The 24018-nt window shown below is 37.0% G+C and overlaps 1 protein-coding gene across 2 annotated transcripts in view; it reads left to right on the forward strand.

The window, feature by feature from the left end:
* ASCC3 (activating signal cointegrator 1 complex subunit 3) overlaps positions 1-24018 on the forward strand; it is a 324079-nt gene that overhangs the window by 158306 nt on the left and 141755 nt on the right. For both annotated transcript variants that reach the window (XM_043890243.1, XM_043890244.1), the window contains exon 14: positions 15688-15822. In XM_043890243.1, the coding sequence (XP_043746178.1) occupies positions 15688-15822 (135 nt within the window). The remainder of the gene's footprint in view (positions 1-15687; positions 15823-24018) is intronic.

Consider the following 24018-nt stretch of genomic DNA (forward strand, 5'->3'; position numbering starts at 1 on the left):
AACAGAAACTGATAAGTATTAAAATGATTCCTTTAGAGAAATTGATAGAGAATATATTTCACATTCAGGGTAGTACCCTAAATGTAGTTCAGTAATGACAACCTGAGTCTGTTTATCACTTAAAAAGCTTAGATTTCTCAAGAAGAGCTGTAGATTCTCAGTGTGATCTCTGAACTGCCAAGTATAGATCAAATTACACAGCTTCGAGCTGTGGGACCACTTCTCTCTACCCCAGATTACTGACCTTGTTTTATTTGCATAATTTAATGCATGAAGACTAATCAATGAATTATATAGTTTTCTGATATAGATAAGACAAGTAACCCTATTTGAGGTAGTTTGTGTATGTGATGAAGCTTTTGCCATGTCTTTTAAAACTAAAAAATATGCTTGGGACTTCCCTGGTGGTCCAGTGGCTGAGACTCTCTACTCCCAGTGCTGGAGCCTCATGTTCAATCCCTGGTCAGGGAACTAGATCCCACATAGCACAACTAAGAGTTCGCATGCCAGAATTAAAAGATCCTGAGTGCACGATTAAGACCCTGCACAGCCGTGTGTGTGTATATATATATATATTAGTAATGCAACTGGTTGGCAGGAATATCTGATGATAAATACTAGTTGTTATACTCATGATTAATAAAATAGAGAATTTTAAAATTTATTATTTTACTATTTTTAGTAATAATAGTTTTACTGATGTAATCCAATTATGCATGCTTAGTCACTCAGTCATGTCCAACTCTTTGCAACCCTATAGACTGTAGCCTGCTGGGCTCCTCTGTCCATGGAATTCTCCAGGCAAGAATACGGGAGTAGGTTACCATTTCCTCCTCCATGGGATCTTCCCAACCCAGGGGTTGAACCCATGTCTTCTGTGTCTCCTGCATTACAGGCAGATTCTTTACCTGCTGGGCCATCAGGGAAGTGTCAAATTTTCTACTGTTATAAAATATAAAAATGCTTTCTTTACTCGTATACATCAGTAAGATATTATTTTAGTTAATGAATCTGAATAATTTGATTCATTGTAAATGTAGTTAGCTTTGATTTAGGAACTTTTTGACGTCAAAGTCAAGAATTTTTTTTTTTTTAAGATGTTCTTAGAATAGCTTATTTTATGAATTCTTTTTAAAACCTGAATTTTTAACTTTGCAATGGCATTAAAATATCAGTTGACCTTGAACAATTTGGGGGTTAGGAACGCCAACCCTCTATGCAGTCAAAAATACCTTAATTGGCCCTCCCAATACCTGCTTCCTTTATATGCATGTTTTCTCCAGATCAGCGGTTCTGCATAGGGTTCAGTTAGCAATGGATTGTGTAGTTCTGTAGTATTTTTTTTGTAATCTTTTATTTTTCCATTTATTTTTATTAGTTAGAGGCTAATTACTTTACAATATTGTGGTGGTTTTTGCCATACATTGACATGAATCAGCCATAGATTTACATGTATTCCCCATCCCCATCCCCCCTCCCACCTCCCTCTCCACCCAATCCCTCTGGTTCATTTGAATCAGTTCTAATGAGATGGATGAAACTGGAGCCCATTATACAGAGTGAAGTAAGCCAGAAAGATAAAGACTAATACAGTATACTAATGCATATATATGGAATTTAGAAAGATGATAACGATAACCCTATGTAGTATTTAATATTGAAAAACATCTTCAAATAAATGGACCTGCCCATCTCAAACTTAATTGTTCAGTGATCAACTGTATACACATAGCTTTACAACAGTATCAAAAAACTAATAGTAACAATTTTAGTTATTAAATATCAATGGAGCATTTGATAATAAATTTAAATAAACAATCCAGGAAAATTAACTATCCAATTGAATAATTGGAAGTTAGATTTAGAACTCATATCTAATAAAAGATATCAGTGAAAGTGAATGGCAACCCACTCCAGTATTCTTACTGGGAAATCCCATGGACAGAGGAGCCTGGTGGTCTACAGTCCATGGGATTGCAAAAGAGTCAGACACGACTTAGCAATTAAACAACAATCAGTGAAAGTATTAACTCAGCCTGCATCCTGTTATTATTTATAAACTTTTAAGTTTCCGTCTCTTCTCAGAAAGGAATGGAGCTGCAGATGTAGAGAGTGGACTTGCAGACACAGTGGGGAGGGAGTGAGTGGCAGGGATGGAGGAAGCAGCAGCCACATATACCCGCCATCGTGCATGAAATGGGCAGTTGGTGAGAAGGTGCTGAATAACACGGATCACAGTCTGGCTCTCCGTGGTGACCTCCGGGGGTGGGGTGGTGGGGAGGGGAGGGAGGTTCAGGAAGGGGGACATACGTGTATAATTACGGCTGATCCGTGTTGTTGTATGGCAGAAACCAACACAACACTGTAAAAAACAAAAAATAAATAAAGGACATAAGAAAAAAATTCACATCTCTGCTCAAAAATGTGCTAAAAATAACTGGTTTTTTGTGAAAGCTGAGCACTTTTAACATTGGAATTTCAGCAATCACTTGTGAGTGCCGCTGGTTGGATGATAGCAGGGAGAATGGCATGGGGGATGACAAGGAGACCTCAAAATTAGTAAGATGTAAACATGCCCTCAGTCCACACCAAAGAGGCACTATAACTTCTCAGAAAGAAACTAGACTTTGGAGTATCAAATCTGAGGCTAATTCCCAGTTCTGCTCCTGAATGAGTAGCAAGTTATTAAAACTCTGAGCTTGTTTTCTCACCTGTAAAATACGAATAGAATTGCCTACCTAATTGTGTTGTTAGTAGTAAGTTAGATAACTGTGCTGGCAGCTAGTACTGGGACTATCACATAGTAAGCACTTAATAAATCATTTCTTTTATCATTAGTCCTGGTAATTATTAACAATAGTGGAAAGACCTATGTACATCTCAAGATTACACAGGGCACAACCATGAACAAAGTGCCATGGAAGTGACATTTTTCTCTGGAGAGATCGGAGAAGTGTCATTTAGAACTGGGCCTTAAAGGTTTGTAGAATTTCCCCAGGTGAAGTTGGCAGAACTAGGTAAAGTAAAACATGGGTAAAGGCCTGGGAACATACTGATACAGATGCATGCCTTGAGGCTGTGATCAACAGGAAGGATTTAGAGAGATGACACCCCAAAGCCAATAATGAAGAAACTTGGAATGTCATGACCTTTAAGTTAAGGAATTTACTAGCTTTAAGAGAGGACCCCAATTTCTAGATTACACTTTTATTTCTTTTTTTTTTAAGCTGCATCTTCTTATAGTTGTTCATGTAATGAGAGGCAGTTTCTGTGTGTGCCAGGTTCCTAGATTCCAGTAATGCATCATAGTAACCAGATATTAGCTCTGTGAGCACAGGAAGACGTGCTGGGGTCATCCACTGTTACATCCCCAGTACCTCTCATGGAAGTGTTAGATGATCGCAGGCTCACAGAGGAGCTAAATTGAGCACAAAAAAACTTTAAAATGTTTGTGTTCAGTTGCTAAGTTGTGTTCAACACTCTGTGACCCTATGATCTGTAGCTCGCCAAGCTCCTCTGTCCAAGGGATTTCCCAGGCAAGAATACTGGAGTGGGATGCCATTTCCTTCTCCAGGGAGTCTTCCTGACCCAGGGATGATTGAACCTGCGTATCTTGTATTGGCAAGCAGATTCTTCACCATTGAGCCACCTGGGAAGCCATTAATAAATGCTTAAGAGAGGAACATATGAATTCTTTGGATGCTCAAAAAGAATAAAGTATCACTTCTACCTGGACACATCAGGGAAATTTTTATTATTTTAATTTAACCATAATAGTAGCATCATCTCCCTCAATGTAGGTATGAGTTTCTTTTCTTCCTTTCTTTTTTCTTTTTTTAAATTTATTTTTTAATTGAAGGATAATTGCTTAACAGAACTTTGTTTTCTGTCATCAGAAATAGTGGAAAGACCTATGTACATCTCAAGATTACACAGGGCACAACCATGAACAACGTGCCATGGAAGTGACATGGTCAATATGAACCAGCCATAAGTATACAATATCCCCTCCGTTTTGAACCTCTCTCCCATCTCCCTCCCCATCCCACACCTCTAGGTTGATACAGAGCCCCTGTATGAGTTTCCTGAGCCATACAGCAAATTCCTGTTGGCTATCTATTTTACACATGGTACCCAGGGAACATTTCATGCAAAGATGGGCTCAATAAAGGACAGAAATGGTATGGACCTAACAGAAGCAGAAGATATTAAGAAGAGGTGACAAGAATACATAGAAGAACTATACAAAAAAGATCTTCATGACCCAGATAATCACGATGGTATGATCACTCACCTAGAGCCAGACATCCTGGAATGTGAAGTCAAGTGGGCCTTAGAAAGCATCACTACAAACAAAGCTAGTGGAGGTGATGGAATTCCAGTTGAGCTATTTCAAATCCTGAAAGATGATGCTGTGAAAGTGCTGCACTCAATATGCCAGCAAATTTGGAAAACTCAGCAGTGGCCACAGGACTGGAAAAGGTCAGTTTTCATTCCAATCCCAAAGAAAGGCAATCCCAAAGAGTGCTCAAACTACTGCACAATTGCACTCATCTCACACGCTAGTAAAGTAATGCTCAAAATTCTCCAAGCCAGGCTTCAGCAATACGTGAACCGTGAACTTCCAGATGTTCAAGCTGGTTTTAGAAAAGGCCGAGGAACCAGAGATCAAATTGCCAACATCCACTGGATCATTGAAAAAGCAAGAGAGTTCCAGAAAAACATCTATTTCTGCTCTATTGACTATACCAAAGCCTTTAACTGTGTGGATCACAGGAAACTGTGGAAAATTCTTCAAGAGATGGGAATACCAGACTATTTGACCTGCCTCTTGAGAAACCTGTATGTGGGTCAGGAAGCAACAGTTAGAACTGGACATGGGACAACAGACTGGTTCCAAATAGGAAAAGGAGTATGTCAAGGCTATATATTGTCTCCCTGCTTATTTAACTTATATGCAGAGTACATCCTGAGAAACACTGGGCTGGAAGAAGCACAAGCTGGAATCAAGATTGCCAGGAGAGATATTAATAACCTCAAATATGCAGATGACACCACACTTATGGCAGAAAGTGAAGAGGAACTAAAACACCTCTTGGTGAAAGTGAAAGAGGAGAGTGAAAAAACTGGCTTAAGGCTCAACATTCAGAAAACCAAGATCATGGCATCTGTTCCCATCACTTCATGGCAAATAGATGGGGAAACAGTGGCTGACTGTTTTTTGGGGCTCTAGAATCAGTGCAGATGGTGATTGCAGCCATGAGATTAAAAGATGCTTACTCCTTGGAAGGAAAGTTATGACCAATCTAGACAGCATATTAAAAAGCAGAGACATTACTTTGCCAACAAAGGTCCATCTAGTCAAGGCTATGGTTTTTCCAATGGTCATGTATGGATGTGAGAGTTGGACGGTGAAGAAAGCTGAGCACCGAATATTGATGCTTTTGAACTGTGGTGTTGAAGAAGACTCTTGAGAGTCCCTTGGACTCAAGGAGATCCAACCAGTCCATCCTAAAGGAGATCAGTCCTGTGTGTTCATTGGAAGGACTGGATGTTGAAGCTGAAACTCCAATACTTTGGCCACCTGATGCGAAGAGCTGACTCATTGGAAAAGACCCTGGCACTAAGTAAGATTGAGGGCAGGAGGAGATGGAGACAACAGAGGATGAGATGGTTGGATGGCATCAGTGACGCAATGGACATGAGTTTGGGTAGGCTCTGGCAGTTCGTGATGGACAGGGAGGCCTGTGGTGCTGCAGTTCATTGGGTTGCAAAGAGTCAGACACGACTGAGCGAGTGAACTGAACTGAACTGACTGTTTTCAGTGGTGTATCATTTTTTTCTGAATCTTGAATGAATTGTTTCATTGTATACAGTCATAATGAGTTTGTGTTTTACCTTCCCAGCTATTATTGCTCATCTGTCTAATGTCCATTTCTACCTAGAGCCTGTATTCACCAAATCCATATGGATTTGTTGTCTTCTCTGTGCCTTTGACCTCTGTATATTATACTTTCCTAGGAAGTACTATTTATTTTCTTCTGCTAGAGCATGTCTCTTTTCTTTTTAAAGCATTTCCAGGTAAATAAAACTTTTTGATCAAAAGTACAGCCACTACCCTCCTTAAAGTTCATTATTAAATATGTGTTCTGTAAGTTTTTACTTTGATGCTGTAAATCCCTTAGCAATAAAATAATCACATCAAATATAGTAGTACAGTAGTAAATTATAAATATACCTTTACAACCTCATCATTGATCATTGCTCCTTTTCAATATAATTTATATGTTTATAAAACTTAAGGCTTGTTTCAGTGGGCAAGACAAGTATTGTAAGATATACAGAGAGAACATTATCTTTTTATACCCCCATCCTATTTTCATTTGTGAGTTAATTAATTTGGTGGGTGTCCATTCATATCTGTCTCTTTTTAAACACACACACACTTTATAATATACTCCTCATAATGCAGTGGAAATTGTTTTTCAATTTTATTTTTTTTTACGTAGCACTGTATTATGGATATCTCTGTAGATATCTTTGCAGACCTGTTGCTGGGTGTGTGTGTGTGTGTGTGTGTGTGTGTGTGTGTGTGTGTGTGTGTGTGTGTGTGTGTGTGTGTGTGTGTGTGTGTGTGTGTGTGTGTGTACAAGAACAAAATCCAGTTCTTCTTGTGCCCCTCATTGGGTTTCGAGAACCACACAGTGCTAATGAAGTCCCATACCTTTTTGTGTGTTGATGACTATTTTCACTTTCTTGCCTATGAATTTCCCAGTAGTCACAGAGAAAAATTCTGACAGATTTAAACAAAAATATAATCATTTCCATACTAAATAAGATATCATAAACAGTCAAAAGATAAAGCATAGACTAGAACAAAATATTTGCAGTGTAGAAAAGAAGACAAAACATACTATCTTCTATATTGTAAAAGCACCTAAAAAATAATAAGCAAAAATGCCCAATAATAAAACAGACAATATTCAAAATAGAGACATAGTTCAGTGGTCATATATATTTGACCCAACAATTTGGCTTCTAGGAAAATATCTGCAAACATATGAAATTACTTGTATACAGAGTTGCTTATTACAGCATTGCTTTAAATAAGAAAAGATTAGAAACAATGTAAATACAACAAAGATTGGTTAAATAAATTATGGTATTTCTAAGTAAAGGAATACTACTGCAAATGAAAAAATAAATGAGGAAACTTGGTATGGATGTGAAAAAGATCTTCAGATGACCAATGTCTTCAACTGGTCAGTATTGGCAGGACTAAAATGAAAACTGATTCACAGCAATCAGAATGAAGCCTTTTAAAGTTACATTTACTTGATATGACAGATAAGTTAATATAATCACAGCAATAAAAACGATTTTGTTGCCTGCCTGCCCTTGTGGTATATAAATCTGAAATCTATCTGCAGTGGCACTCCTCATTCAAACTACACATCATAGAAAATAATTTGGCTATTTTCTCCATTCTCCCAAAGATAGTACTTACAGAATCATTTTAAACGCACAGAGGACAGGTTTAGGGGTTTGTTTTTCTTTTTCTTTCTTTCTTTTTTTTTTTTCCACTTCCAGTGACTACCACTTCCCTGGATTCTCACATTTTAACATTCAACTTATTAATGACTTATAAAACCAGATTGCTTGGTCCCATCCTCCTCGTTTTTGGCTCAAATGTGAGGCGATGCTATTAATTGGTAATTTTAACAAGTTTCCAGAGGATACTAATGCTCTTGGTCTGGGGACACATTTTTTAGAATCACTGTTTGTTTAGATCATTGGGGCTTATTTCTCTTGAGGATCCTGGGTTAAGAATGTTAGGAAGAACTGAGAGCAGAGCAAATAAATGGCTATGGTGGTTAGAGTCATAACATGAATACCACGACATCAGCTTCCTCACCCTCAAGCCTTATTCTTTAATCACTGCAGTAGCCAATACCATATACCATAGAACATTATTTCTCAGCAGCATTTCCTACTGGACATCTATCTGCCATGTGGTTGTATCTTTTTCAGTTATGTCAATTCTTAGTCTTCCTTCTTAGTGGAAATGTCTAGGGAAGAGAATTTGATTCAAGATTTTACAGTCAATCTTTGGCCTTCCTCCTGTTCTAAAATAATCTCAGGCTTAAATATTTCTGTTAATCTTTTTTTATTCCTAGTTCATCTGGCACAACACCCTTACAAGGTTGTTGAAGTGTTCTTTTTAATTATTTTCTGTGGTGTAAGATGGGGATTCCCAGGTGCCTCAGCAGTAAAGAATCCGCCTGCCAGTGCTGGAGACAGAGGTTCAATCCCTGGGTTGGGAATATCCCCTGGAAGAGGAAACGGCATCCCACTCCAGTATTCTTGCCTGGAAAACTCCATGGACAGAGGAACCTGGCAGACTATACAGTCCAAGGGGCCGCAAAAAATAGGACATTACTGAGCATGCATGCACCATGCACGTGGTGTTAGATATGCATGCACTTGCGTAGATGAGGAATAAATGTTTTTATAGGTGACAATTTATACTACTCATTCACTGATCTAACCCTTTGGTCTTTGGGGTCAAGTTGATTTTATTAATGTTTTTTACCTTTATTATGGTGTTAATACTTACCAGCTTTGACTAAGTCTTCAAGTCCCTATACAAAGAGTTTTAGCATCTCCTTTGAACTTGTTAGAAGTGCAAATTCTTGTCTTGCCTCAGACTTACTTATAGAAAGGGTATTGAGGGAAGGAGCAATGGTTTGTGTTTTTAACAAGCCTGCCAGGTGATTTTTGATGGTTCTAAAATTTGAGCACTGTTGTCTTATTAAATGTAGTGGTTCACTTACACGATATCCTTTAATCCTTGCAGTAATCTTGTGACACTAGTAACTATGTCTTAGAGGAAATTAGGATCAGAGATAAAATAATTTGTTCTCAATCACACTGTTGTTTAACAAACTTCAAAATAGAATTGTCTTTTTAAGATAATATGTCCTTCTTTCCTTTGACTACACTGAAAGAGTATCAGTTATTTTAGCATTTTGGTATTTTGAGTGATTGTTGTCTGAACTTTTACTTTTCATTAATTTTAATCAGCATCTTATTTGAGGAACAGTTTCTTTGACAAGTCAAATAACAGAACCAGAACTCAGGTTCACATACTTTTTTTCCTAGTCCAGAACTGATTCCATGGTACATTTTTAAACTAAACGGCTTTTTAAGCTAAAAATAAGTATATAAAATATTTTTAATTCCATTAACCTAACAAACCCCTAGTTGAAAACATAAGCAGCTCAATAAAACAATTAAAACTTATCAGCATTATTGACTTGAATCTACTCTTCTAATCTTATTTTAATGACACATGCCCATTTAACTGCTGTTTGGTTACCAGCAGTGTTTCTAAGATTAATTTGGAGTTATTTCTGCCAAATGAAACAGTGCTGTCCTCTCTGTTAGTTATCATTTTCATATGAGTCTATTTAAATTAATTAACCAAATTAGCAAACCATAAAATCAAGTATGTTTATAGAGACCCAAAACCTTGTAATGGCTTCTGTTGGAGCCTCTAGACAGAAAATTCTTAATAAGAAAAAGAGTTTTTTTTACTGAACAAGACATGATGGATTCTTTAATAAAAAGAAATTGCTACTTTAAGTTGTAACTAATATTTCTCTTGGCTGCAGTAGAAAATAATTTTCAAAATGATAAGTTGACAAGCCAGACTGAAATAATTAATGAAGATTTAGGGTCATATTTTATTTTCCTGTATATTTTCCATATCTGTTATTTTAACAGGATTTACATAATATGGTATTTGAGTTATGGAGAATAGAAATCTGGTTGTATTCTAAAAATCTTGCCCATCTGGAAAATGACTTTGGGGCAATACTAATTATATAAAATATCTTAATAATATCTGATATTTCATATGTATAGGTAAATAAAGATGGGTTATTAGGAAATCTTTGTAGTGGCGATTTTACTTATGTTTCCTTTTGAACTCCTTTTAATTTTAAAAAAGAAAACTAAATTGGTGGTAATCATTAATTGTTTTCACAAAGTAATACAGTGGTGATCTCAATAGTTGTTAATAATTCAGTCTTTCACCCCTACTGCTTGATATTTTTACTCAGTCGGTTTTAGGGAAGGACTGAGAAATCTATTTTAACAAGCCCCAGCAGTAATTCTGAGGAAGTGGCCCCTAGGCCTCAGTGTAAGAAACTTTGAAAGAGAATCGACTTCTTCAAGCTAACACTGAAACCACCAAGGCTAAATACTCCATAGACTACCATAGCTTTTTCCATGCAGACTGCACCCAGCTTCTGCAGTCAGGTAGGGTCAACTCCTAGTGATTCTATCTTGGCATAACAGTGTGTGTCCCAATTTGGTGCCTTGGAACATATTTCTTATGGTTTCCCTGGTGCTTTGGCCACTGTTTGGCACTCAATAGGTATGTGTATACATCTTGGCATGGATGAATAAAGGAAACCAACTAGCTCCACATTTAGCATTGCTGTTACCACACTTCATCTGCCTTTTGGATCAGTTCCCTAAATTATTTCCAGTTTTATCTCCCTCCTTAAATTGTATAGAAGAAGGGACCATGCCTTATCCATTTTTATATGTCTACCAACAGTATTTTACACACACATGGCCAATAAATATATATTAAGTAAAAAAAAATTTTGTGCTTATTTAATCCATCACACAAGATTCCCATCTCCATGAGGATAGGGACTTTGTGTCTTTTTCACAGCAGTTTTCTCAGGACTTGGTAGTGACTGCATGCCCAGAAACGTTTAAGCAAATTAATAAAATATAAGTCATTTAAGTAAATAAAATAATAAAATATAACTTTATTCTAATTGAGATTTTCTTAAAATTTAATGTTGGGGTAAATGAGATTTTGTGTGTGGTCATATATATTTTTATGTAAAAGAAAAAAGTCTGCCTTACTTACCCTTTAAAAAGAAATTCATAGTTGAAATGCCCTTATCTTTAAGAAGACAGGATGGTGGGATTTGACAGAATATAAATTGGTGAAGCTTCAGCATGGCATTATAGTTAACAGAGTATTCTACATAAATTAGTATTAAACAATTTATGTCAGGAATTATGAAAATATCATAATGAACATAATGTCAGCATATCCTTGACATCCTCTGAGGTAAAGATGACTCCTCAGAAAGCTAGAAAGCCTATGAAAAGCAGATTTATTTTTTGATTTGTTTGTTTTTGGGGGGGGGTTGAAAATAAGGAAATCAAAAAATTTTCTAAGTATCCATGAAACTTACTGAAATACATTTTACTATCATTCCCTTCAGAAATATGCTTATGATAATATTTCTTTTCAAATCACATTAGTATCAGAAAATAAGTTCAGTCAGTCAGTTCAGTCACTCAGTCATGTCCAACTACTTGTGACCCCATGGACTTCAGTGTGACTGCAGCATGCAGGCTTCCCTGTCCATCACCAACTCCCGGAGCTTGCTCAAACTTAAGTCCATCAAGTCCGTGATGCCACCCAACCATCTCATCCTTTGTCATCCCCTTCTCCTCCCACCTTCAATCTTTCCCAGCATCAGGGTCTTTTCCAGTGAGTCAGCTCTTTGCATCAGGTGGCCAAAATATTGTAGTTTCAGCTTCAGCCTCAGTCCTTCCAATGAAATTCAGGACTGATTTCTTTTAGGATGGACTGGTTGGAACTCCTTGCAGTCCAAGGGACTCTCAAGAGTCTTCTCCAATACCACAGGTCAAAAGCATCAATTCTTTGGCTCTCAGCTTTATTTATAGCCCAACTCTCACATCCATACATGACCACTGGAAAAACCATAGCCTTGACTAGACGGACCTTTGTTTGCAAAGTAATGTCTCTGCTTTTTAATATGCTGTCTAGGTTGGTCATAACTTTCCTTCCAAGGAGCAAGCGTCCTTTAATTTCATGGCTGCAGTCACTATCTGCAGTGATTTTGGAGCCCAAAAAAATAATATCTGACACTGTTTCCATTGTTTCCCCCTATATTTGCCATGAAGTGGTGGGACCAGATGCCATGATCTTAGTTTTCCGAATGCTGAGTTTTAAGCCAACTTTTTCACTCTCCTCTTTCACTTTCATCAAGAGGCTCTTTAGTTCTTCTTCACTTTCTTCCGTAAAGGTGGTGTCATCTGCATATCTGAGGTTATTGGTATTTCTCCCAGCAATCTTGATTCCAGCTTCATCCAGCCCGGCATTTCGCATGATGTACTCTGCATATAAATTGAATAAGCAGGATGACAATATACAGCCTTGACGTACTCCTTTCCCGACTTGGAACCAGTCTGTTGTTCCATGTCCGGCTCTAACTATTGCTTCTTGACCTGCATACAGATTTCTCAGAAGGCAGGTCAGGTGGTCTGGGATTCCCATCTTTTGAAGAATTTTCCACAGTTTGTTGTGATCAACACAGTCAAAGGTTTTGGCGTAGTCAGTAAAGCAGAAGTAGATGTTTTTCTGGAACTTTTGCTTTTTTGATGATCCAGCAGACGTTGGCAATTTGCTCTCTGGTTCCTCTGCCCTTCCTAAATCCGGCTTGCACATCTGGAAGTTCTCGGTTCACGTGCTGTTGAGTCTGGCTTGGAGAATTTTGAGCATTGCTTTGCGAGCATGTGAGATGAGTGCAATTGTGTGGTAGTTTGGGCATTCTTTGGCATTGCTTTCTTTGGGATTGGAATGAAAACTGACCTTTTCCAGTCCTGTGGCCACTGCTGAGTTTTCCAAATTTGCTGGCATATTGAGTGCAGCACTTTCACAGCATCATCTTCAGGATTTGAAAGAGCTCAACTGGAATTCCATCACATCCACTAGCTTTGTTTGTAGTGATGCTTCCTAAGGCCCACTTGACTTCTCATTCCAGGATGTCTGGCTCTAGGTGAGTGATCACACCATCATGGTTATCTGGGTCATGAAGATCTTTTTTTATAGTTCTACTGTGTATTGTTGCCATCTCTTCTTAATATCTTCTGCTTCTGTTAGGTCCATACCATTTCTGTCCTTTATTGAGCCCATCTTTGCATGAAATGTTCTCTTGGTATCTCTAATTTTCTTGAAGAGCTCTCTAGTCTTTCCCATTCTGTTGTTTTCCTCTTTTTTTTTTTTTTTATTATTATTATTTTTTTTTTCCAGTGGGTTTGTCATACATTGATATGAATCAGCCATGGATTTACATGTATTCCCAATCCGATCCCCCCTCCCCCTCTTTTTCTTTGCATTGATCACTGAAGAAGGCTTTCTTATCTCTCCTTGGTATTCTTTGGAACTCTGCTTTCAAACAGGTATATCTTTCCTTTTCTCCTTTGCCTTTAGCTTCTCTTCTTTTCTCAGCTATTTGTAAGGCCTCCTCAGACAGCCATTTTGCCTTTTTGCATTTCTTTTCCTTGGGAATGGTCTTGTTCCTTGCTTCCTGCACAGTGTCATGAACCTGCATCCATAGTTCTTCAGGTACTCTGTCAGATCTAATTCCTTGAATCTATTTGTCACTTCCACTGTATAATCATAAGGAATTTGATTTAGGTCATACCTGAAGGTCTAGTGGTTTTTCCTACTTTCTTCAATTTAAGTCTGAACTTCACAGTCAGGAGTTCATGATCTGAACCCCAGCTGGCTCCTGGTCTTGTTTTTGCTGACTGTATAGAGCTTCTCCATCTTTGGCTGCAAAGTATGTAATCAGTCTTATTTCGGTGTTGACCATCTAGTGATGTCCATGTGTAGAGTCCTCTCTTGTGTTGTTGGAAGAGGATATTTGCTATGACCAGTGCATTCTCTTGGCAAAACTCTGTTAGCCTTTGCCCTGCTTCATTTTGTTCTCCAAGGCCAAATTTTCCTGTTACTCCAGGTATTTCTTGACTTCCTACTTTTGCATTCCAGCCCCCTATAATTAAACAGACATCTTTTTTGAGTGTTAGTTCTTGAAGGTCTTGTAGGTCTTCATAGAACCATTCAACTTCAACTTCTTCAGCATTACTGGTTGGGGCATATACTTGGATTAATGTAATATTGAATGGTTTGCCTTCGAAACAAACAGAGATCATTCTGGTTTTTTTGAGACTGCACACAAGTACTGCATTTCAGCCCCTCTGTTGACTATGAGGGCTACTCCATTTCTTCTAAGGGATTCTTTCCCACAGTAGTAGATATAATGGTCATCTGAGTTAAACTTGCCCATTCCTTAGAGCACTGATTAAAGTGTGAACACACCAGCTTTATGTCCTTGAAGGCTGTGATTAACTTATGTTAAATTTTACCAAATGACCTAGCATGCTGGTTCTATTTTCTCTAAACACTTTGGGAGATTTTCATTAAGTAACTTCTGGTCTTCTCCAGAATACCCACTCTCCTTTACTTTTAATACACCCTAAATGAGTGTCACTTAAGTATTCCAGTTTCTTGAACAATGGTTATCTCAGATTTTACTTCACTATGAATTTTATCAGATCCTATATGTGAAACATTCCCTTTGACAAGTTTACTGTGGGCCAGTCATTGAGTTGGCCAAGAAGTTCATTCAGGTTTGCCATTCGATGGTACGAAAAAACCTGAGCAGACTTTTTGGCCAACGCAGTATAAGGTTACTATGGGTTAATTATATAGCATGAGCTCTAGATCTATATCATTCTGTCTCCTTTCAGGTCAGATACCAGACCTCCTTCCTATTTTCACTTTTGTTTGTCCTCAAAATGATCTCTTACTCAGGTCAACTCCCATGAGCCTATTAATTTTCTGACTGAAAGCAGTCTGTTACATATCCTTCTAAATGTGTAGCCTGAGATAACAGCAAAGTTCCAGCTTCTGGGAAAACACAGTTGACAGGAAAACATGGAGAGATACTGGAAAGAGAGGCAAGAATCAGGAATTAGTCATGGCTCTTTCAGAAGGCTGGGGTTGAACTATGAAGGGAAGGGACAGGAAAGTGGAAACCGAAGGAAAAACATCATATAGAAGAGAAGGCAGGCCCTGATAGGCAGCAAATGCAGACTGCCAGTCACTCCCTGATTTTACTCTCTTTTTTGCCTTCACATTCTGCCTGACTTCTGTCCCTGAAAGGACTTTGATCCTTTTCCTCTTGACAAAGCATCCAGACACTGAACTTCCCCTAATTCAGATTTCCACTGTCACTTTGTAGAAAGGCCGCCACAACAGAAAATGCCAAATACTTCTCTAGAAGCTTTGTCTTCTCCAGCAGTCCCCTAAACTCTATTTTAAATGGTTGTTCTTAGGCACGATTTCATCCAAAGAAGAGTGATCTTTATTGTTTTCAATTTCCTTAAACATCTTAATGATATTGGCAGTTCCATTGACTAGGGAGAATAAGGCTCTAGTATGTTTTTATACTCTGTCTTCATAAGATATGATTGTGCTAATGAATCACATCTTCAGAAGAAAAATGCATAAATTAAATTTCACATTTTATATAATCCATTAATTTCATTTTGACTTCTGCCTATTTTTAGGATTAATGATAAACAAAATCATGGTATTGACTTTTACTTGCCCTTATCCAAATGGAATTTGTTCTAAAATAAGCAAATGTTGACATGTTCATAAACTGGGGGGTTATTTTGAAAAGTTAATAGTTGTTTATATACTGTGATTTCCAGACCAATATTAAGCTATCTCTTAATGAAGGTGAATATTAAATCCACTGTTTTCCTTTATTTTAGGTGATGGTGTTTGTACATGCCCGAAATGCCACTGTAAGAACAGCTATGTCTCTAATAGAGAGAGCCAAGAATAATGGCCAGATTTCCTACTTTTTAACTACTCAAGGACCTGATTATGGACATGCAGAAAAACAGGTAGGGAACAAATGACAAAACAATACAAGAACTAAAACACGTAATATGCCAGATATTTTATATATGGAAGATTCATGGTCTCTAATTTCCAATAAGTTAAATTATAGATTTATCATGTTGTAGTTTTACTTTTTTCTTGACTGTCAAAGGATCTCAGTGCTTGATGTGTTCAATCAGTACCTTTTTCTATGTGATTATAATTGTAATGTTTAGTTCTCTTTAAAATATAGTGAAAGCATAAAATACATTTAAATATTATGAAATCTGTTAATGTCTAATGGATTCTTCTTTTAAAGATAATTTTTTTAAGTTTCTAGAGTCAACACGGACAGATGTAATTAGCATAAACAAAAGCTCTTTTTTAAAAAAGCGTTTCATTTTATATTGGAGTATAACCAATTAACACTGTTACAGTAGTTTCGGGTGGAGGGGACTCCGCCATGCATACACATGTATCCATTCTCCCTCAAGCTCCCCGCCCATGCATGCTGCCACATAACATTGAGGAGGAAAGAGTCGTGTCTGACTCTTTGCAGCCCCGTGGACTGTAGCCCACCAGTCTCCTCTGTCCAAGGGATTTTCCAGGCAAGAATACTGGAGTGGGTAGCCATTCACTTCTCCGGGGGATCTTCCCAACCCAGGGATCGAACTCTGGCCTCCCGCATTGCAGGCAGATTGTTTGCCATGTGAACCACCAGGGAATTCCCTGTAAATAACATAAACAAAAGCTCTTTTTGAGAGTGCAAGTTTGAGACCCAAAAGATTCAGAACAACTGGCTTGCTATTCAGTATATACTCAAAGGGCCTGAAAAGTCTGGGTCCTTGTTAGAAAGGCAAAGCCTCACCCCCCCACCCCTGCCGTGATTTACCACCTCCTAATCTGCATTTCTGCTTGATCCGCAGAGGATTTCTGCACATGATAGTTTGAGAAGCACATCTATAGGTTATTTGGGTATTGCTAGTATTCAAAGATTTACCAAAGATTTTGTTTACTCATATCAAATAATGATTTAGATAGAGTGCACAGACTACAGTCTGAGGGCCAAAGGTGGCAATTTTTGTAATTAGTTTAATTAGAAAACAGCCAGAGCCCTTCCTTTATCTTCTATGGATGTCTTTACACAATGGGGAAAAACTGAGTACTTTCTATCGAGATTTATGGCTCACAAAACTGAAAATGCCCTTTATCCCTTTGCAGAAAATGTTGCCTTGATTTAAAGCTATACGTATACATTTTTTTAATTAAAAAAAAACTATATGCATAAAATGGTGGGAACTTCAGAATATTTTGTTTGCATAACATGAGGTTGAACTGGTATATGCTGAGCTGCTGCTACATATGTTCTGTACCTTCATATTTACTAGCGTAATAAGATGTATTTGGTTATTAGGATTGTGCTGTAAATCTTACCATTTTATATTGATATTTTAAATTCTATCTGTGATAATCTGATACAGGTTGTTTTGAATGTCAGATTCTCTTTTAGTGTAACTACAAAATTTATCCATTTTTTTCTCTTTGTAAAATTTTCTATTACGTACCACTTATTATGCAGCTTTGTATTCCTCCAGTTATCTATTAATTATGAATTTATGAGAGTCTTTGAAAAGTCAGGTCAGCATTCATAAGTCTTGTTTCATTTTCTTTGGAAATACAGAGCAGCTCTGTTGTGTTTAAAAGCCAAGCCTTGAGAGCCACCTTGTGGATTTCTGGTTATTTCATACCTCTCCATTCTGAGAGTCATTGCTATTCTGAATCATACAAGTTTGTTGTTTCATTGTGATAATAATATTCAGTATTTATCAAGCGTTTACTTGAGCCAGGCATTGTTTTCATTGTCTTCTATTACTCACTCAATGGTCACAACTTATGATGTAGGTTTTTACTGTTATTATCTCTTGATGTGACATATTATGCATAAGTAATTCAAACATAGCATTAAATAGTCAAAAGCATATAGAAATAGTTTATGTAGAGACATTTTCAAATGATATTTATTTAAGGCCACACCACCAAACATGTAATCACAGAACACTAAGCTGAAAAAAAAAAGCAGAGAAATACAGAGTTTTCCTACAGTTAGGTAGACTTGGAAATCCCTAATCATTTTATTGGACCTTTTTTTGGATATTTTTATTATACTTGATTTTTATCCTGACCTACTTATTATTTTTTTGAACAAGGGTGGATTCCCCAGAGATTTATTAATAAGTACATGTTTTCAAGGAACATTGTCCTTTTCTCCGTTATCCTTTTTAATATGGTATTTGACTGATCACAGCTACCCTAAAACTACCTTTCTTGTTTGCCTTTGTTTCTCAGAGACAAACATTATGAAGAGATGTTCTCACTATAGTTATCTCATTTGACAGAATGCCACTATTCTGTCTTTTAAAGATTCTCATCCGTATTTTACAAATAAGAAAACTGAAAAAAGAATAAATTTTTCCAGAGGCTTCCATGTAGTAAGTGGAGCTGTGATTTGAATTAGTCTGACTCCAAAGTCTACCTTTTCACCACCCATTTCACAAACAGTGCATCCTGTTTGTTCAAAAGTGAGTATATCAAACCCAACCTGTGGTTTGCTAAAGTCTTTAGAGCTTTGAGCTTGTGGTTTTCTTTTGTTTTTTTTTAACTAAGTGGAAGAAACATTTCTTCGGCCCAACTATATCCTAAAGAAAGATTTAAAACAGTTGGCCCCTCCACCATGGAAATTATTTTATAACAAAATATAGTAATCTTTCTGAATGTTTTCTCAAAGCTCTAGAATTTTAGTTTATTCTTCTAGTGCAGGATATATGTTTGTTCCTATTCCTTGAAGTGCCTTTTAAACTTGAATAGTATTTACTTTCTAGCAATCTAAGGACACTATTACCATGATGGTAGGAGATATTTCTTCTCACGAATTTGAAAACTGGAAAATTAAGTATTCAAAACATGAAAATTAGAAGGTAAATTTGCTATGGTAGTACATAAAAATTTAGTCTCATGACTCCTATTGATGGAACTATAGCTCAATACCTATTGTGCCACAGCCATACTTTACTCCTAAGTGTTTAAAGTAACCATCTCAATTCCTAATTCACCAAGTATGGTTTTTAAAAAGCATTTCTTCACAGTTTTATTCAACATACAGTCACTTGCAGTTAAGTCACTCAGTCGTGTCTGACTCTTTGTGACCCCATGAACCACAGCATGCCAGGCCTCCCTGTCCATTACCAATTCCTGGGGTCCACCCAAACCCATGTCCATCGAGTCGGTAATGCCATCCAACCATCTCATCCTCTGTCGTCCCCTTCTCCTCCTGCCCCCAATCCCTCCAAGCATCAGGGTCTTTTCCAATGAGTCAACTCTTCGCATCAGGTGGCCAAAGTATGGGAGTTTCAGCTTCAGCATCAGTCCTTCCAATGAACACCCAGGACTGATCTCCCCTAGGATTGACTGGTTTGATCTCCTTGCAGTCCAAGGGACTCTCAAGAGTCATCTCCAACACCACAGTTCAAAAGCATCAATTCTTCGGCTTGCTTTATAGTCCAACTCTCACATCCATACATGACCACTGGAAAAACCATAGCCTTGACTAGACGGACCTTTGTGGACAAAGTAATATCTCTGCTTTATAATATGCTCTCTAGGTTGGTCATAACTTTCCTTCCAGGGAGTAAGCGTCTTTTAATTTCATGGCTGCAGTCAGCATCTGCAGTGGTTTTGAAGCCCAGAAAAATAAAGTCAGTCACTGTTTCCACTGTTTCCCCATCTATTTGCCATGAAATAATGGGACCGGATGCCATGATCTTAGTTTTCTGAATGTTGAGCTTTAAGCCAACTTTTTCACTCTCCTCTTTCACTTTCATCAAGAGGCTCTTTAGTTCACTTTCTGCCATAAGGGTGGTATCATCTGCATACCTGAGGTTATTGATATTTCTTCCGGCAATCTTGATTCCAGCTTGTGCTTCCTCCAGCCCAGCGTTTCTCATGCTGTACTCTGCATATAAATTAAATAAGCAGGGTGACAATATACAGCCTTGACATACTCCTTTTCCTGTTTGGAACCAGTCTGTTGTTCCATGCCCAGTTCTAACTGTTGTTTCCCGACCTGCCTACAGGTTTCTCAAGAGACGAGTCAGGTTGTCTGGTATTCCCATCTCTTTCAGAATTTTCCACAGTTTATTGTGATCCACACAGTCAAAGGCTTTGGCATAGTTAATAAAGCAGAAATAGATGTTTTACAGTCACTTTATTTGTTAAATAATAAATAAGACTCATTATGGATTCTTTTTCATGGAGTTGGGGGAATGCTGTGTGTATATAATAAGGCTGTGTCTGTACCTTAGTCACAGCTGAAAATGACTCTCTTCTTCCCAGTAACAGTTATATTTCAGGACTGCTCATGCCACTCCCATCTTTGATTTCAAATTCACTCCCAGCTGTAAAACCAACTGCTATTCCCAAATTGTCCACTGAAACAGGATAATACAGAACGGAAAGTGAAGTACTCTGAGAGTAACTTAAGCTATAAAGATGGTACTTGCAGTCTCCTAGAGGAAGGGAGCATCTCACGAATTCCAAATGAGGCCCAAAGTAAGAGGGCACATTGACGAAAAGCTTTGGCTCTGATTTCGCCTCAGAAGCCCTGTGGCCTTAAACACCTAAACTTTCTCTTCTATCAAGTGGAATAATAATGGGGTAAATAACACCTGTTCTAGTAGTTTACTGTGTGAGACAAATGGAATGATATATGAAATTATTTTGGAAACTAGCTGAAAAATGATAAAACACTACATGTCATATTATGGTAATCTACTTCTAGAAATTTACTTTGCATATTACTTTCACCCTCTCCCATAGAGAAACTCTTCTTAAGAAATCACTGTTTTCGATAAGAGAACATACTTTAGGGAAAGTAGTAGATTGCATTTATTCATAGAAGTTTATCATTAGGGATACAGACATTTTCATTGGTTAAGCCATTGTTTTTTATTATAATTTTAAGTTGAATAAATTATTCCAATTAGAATCCTCAGATTCTGTTTCATTCTTCATCTCAGTGAAGTAAATTATTTCCTTTAGGGACAAAACTTTTAACAGGCGTTAAATATTTTAGTACTAGGATGTGTATTCCCACCTACTTTGTACCATATTTCTCTGATTTATGGACACCAATGTGGTTCAGTTTTTTACATATATTAGTGATATTAAAAGTTTTCCTCATAGGTAGATATGAGCTTCCATGGTAGCTCAGGCAGTAAAGAAATCACCTGCAATGCAGGAGACCCGGGTCGGGAAGATCCCCTGGAGGAGGGCATGGTGACCCACTCCAGTATTCTTGCCTGGAGAATCCTATAGACAGAGGAGCCTGGCGGGCTACAGTCCTTTGGGGTTGCAAAGAGTCAGACACGACTGAGCGACTAACACACACAGGTAGATGTGGTCTGTCATGCAGCAGGTCTCATGAATGTAGTTATTAGGGATATCTATTGAGCAAATCAGAACACTAGGAAAAAGCCAGTAATAGTATGTACCCTCAAGCTACTTTGAAGTATCATTTTATGACTTTTTATTATTATCTGTATCTGCCAACCATCTCCTGTTTTCATAGGTTAGCCTTAGCCTTTGCCTAAGTTATAGGAATTGGGATTTGATATAAATTATCAGATACTTAATATTGATAGCCTTAATTATTTCTGCTTTAGCAGCTTTCCAGCATCAGTATAGCCTAATAAAATTAGAATTTCCTCTTCCAGGAATAGATGATATCTGTTACCTAAAGAGAGTACCAGGTGCCTAATAACCCCCTTTCTCTTACTTTTTTACTTTAAATAAGTGTAAAATGTTATCTCAGAGTTTATTCTTTCCTCAGGCATATCAACCCCTTTTCCTTCTGAAGGCTAATATATTAATTCTGCTGTCTGTCTGTAACCTCATAAAAAGAATGTTAAAAGTATATTAACTTTTACGTGAAATCAAAGAAAATTAATTAAACAATAGACCTGAGTGTTTAATTGGATTTTTGGAGGCATGACTTTTTCATTTTCAAAGGGAAATAGTCGCTTTAGCATAAAGACAGAAGCCAGGCAAACCTGGGTTTCAGTCTTGACTCACACACTCTAACATATCCGTCTTTTGCCTTCCTTGAGCTGCAGTTTGTCATAAACAAAATGAAACTGGGGTAACATAGATCTTGCCAGTCACGTAATAGACACTCTGTAAATGGTTATGTATGAGCTTTGAAGGGAAAGAAGATGACAGCTTTAAATAGTAGATGTGACAACATTTAAATATGAAGATTTTGGACAACAAAAATTATTATATTGAATTGTAAAAAGTAATAAATAGGTTGGGGAAATATTAGTGACAAATACAACAGACTAGTTAATATCTATATCTTTAGATGTTGTACTTACTATGTTTAATAGCTAAAACATGATTTCCAATAAGTAAACGAAGAAAAGAAGGAAATAAAATAGATAAACTATGGGAAAAAATTACTAAAGTTGTATAAATTAATAGACTGTATATTCTTAAACCCAATAAATCGTCAAACACTAAAAATGATAATGTCAAATTCTGAAGGTGATTTGAGGATTTGGCATACTCCTAGATTTCCTGTTGCAGTAATCGGTTCACTTCTTTTTTAAAAGTTTTTGGTAATATATTTTAAGAGCCAAACTGTTTTTCAGAGCCTTTAACCTTGAAATAGTAAACCTGAGAATCTTGCCTTGGAGAAGTTAATGTACACCAAGAGTTTTATCCAAACGTATTACTTATAATGAAAAAATTACAGCTAAATATCCAAAACTAGGGGAGTTTTAAAGTATGGACAGTTAATTCAATTAAATATTATACACCTATTAAGAAAACTGATTTTAGAGTATATCAGACATCCAGTTCTAAATATGTCAATTTTAGTTCAGCTGGTCGAATGTGCCTCTCTAAATAAATGACCAAATGAGGCAAGACATGCAATCCCACAGAGGATTTAGAAATACATATATAAGGAAAGAAAAATGTGGCATATAACATGAGAGAAGAATGAACAGTTCAATGGGAAGACAAAAGAGATTAATTTAAGCTGGTGGTCTTGGGTTTCAGTAGTCAACAACAGAAAAAAAAGTAGTAAAGGACGTTTTACAAAAAAAGAAAGAAAGAAAAGTAAAGGACATTCCAAGAGAAAAAGAACGAGAACATGCGCAAAGGGAACCAATTCATATATTTGAAGAATGAAAGTGTTTCTTGACCAGTGGACTGTAAGGTGAATGAAGGGCTAGTTATATGGATTTCAGTCAGAATGTAGAGGACCGTAGAAGAGTAGTTCATTGATTAACTTTATAAACAGTGAATGATGAAAATAGCACTTTCCCAAGATGAGGACTCTATAATATTTTTTCCCAATATCGATAAGGCATACTCACTGGTAATTGTAGAAAAGAATGGTATAATTTGCGAGAAACTATTTGCCTCCTTCTGGTTAAATTTTAGTTTTTATGATGACAGTTAAATTATTTCTTCTTAATGGACTTGAAATTATCCACATTAAAGCATATCTTATCAAGATAAATTACTTCAGAAGGCTTACAGAGGTCACTAAATTATTTATGCCATTTCCCATTACTCTTTCATTCAGGGTTTGTAACTGAGCTAAAGGTCTTGTGTTACATATGCATATTTTTTTCATCTTATGGAGTTAATTTGTTTTCTTTTAACTTCAGTTTTTGCTGTCAGTCTTCCTTTAACCATGTATTTGTGTTAGTTTGGAAGTCAACTTTGGAGAGTGTTTATATTTTAACCTTATTCATTTTAAAAAGTAGTCACACTGATTTTCTGTGTCACAGTTAGGGAAAAGATAAGTAAAGTCATAGAAGGAAGCTGGGGTGTGCTTTCACTGGGGGAAAATATTTAGCATCCTCTGTGTGCTAATGGATTCTTAGCAGTTATCCGTTCTGGTCTGGTTTTACTAAAAAATAAAGCCCTATATGGGAAGTTGACTTGTGAGAACTGGAAATATAAAGTCCAGGAAAACCAATTTAGATAATTTTTGTACTACGCTCTTGACTTCCTTTACCTTTTTACAGTTTAATGTTCTTTGTGCTGAATTTCCATGTATAGAGACACTATATCCAGTGAGTATAGTGTTGGATCCCTGATGCCTTCCTTGGAGAATCCAATACTCTGTTCAGAGAATGTGAACAAGGTGG

The sequence above is a fragment of the Cervus elaphus genome, chromosome 28 (genome assembly GCF_910594005.1).
Source record: "Cervus elaphus chromosome 28, mCerEla1.1, whole genome shotgun sequence".
In the NCBI taxonomy this organism is placed as follows: Eukaryota; Metazoa; Chordata; class Mammalia; order Artiodactyla; family Cervidae; genus Cervus; species Cervus elaphus.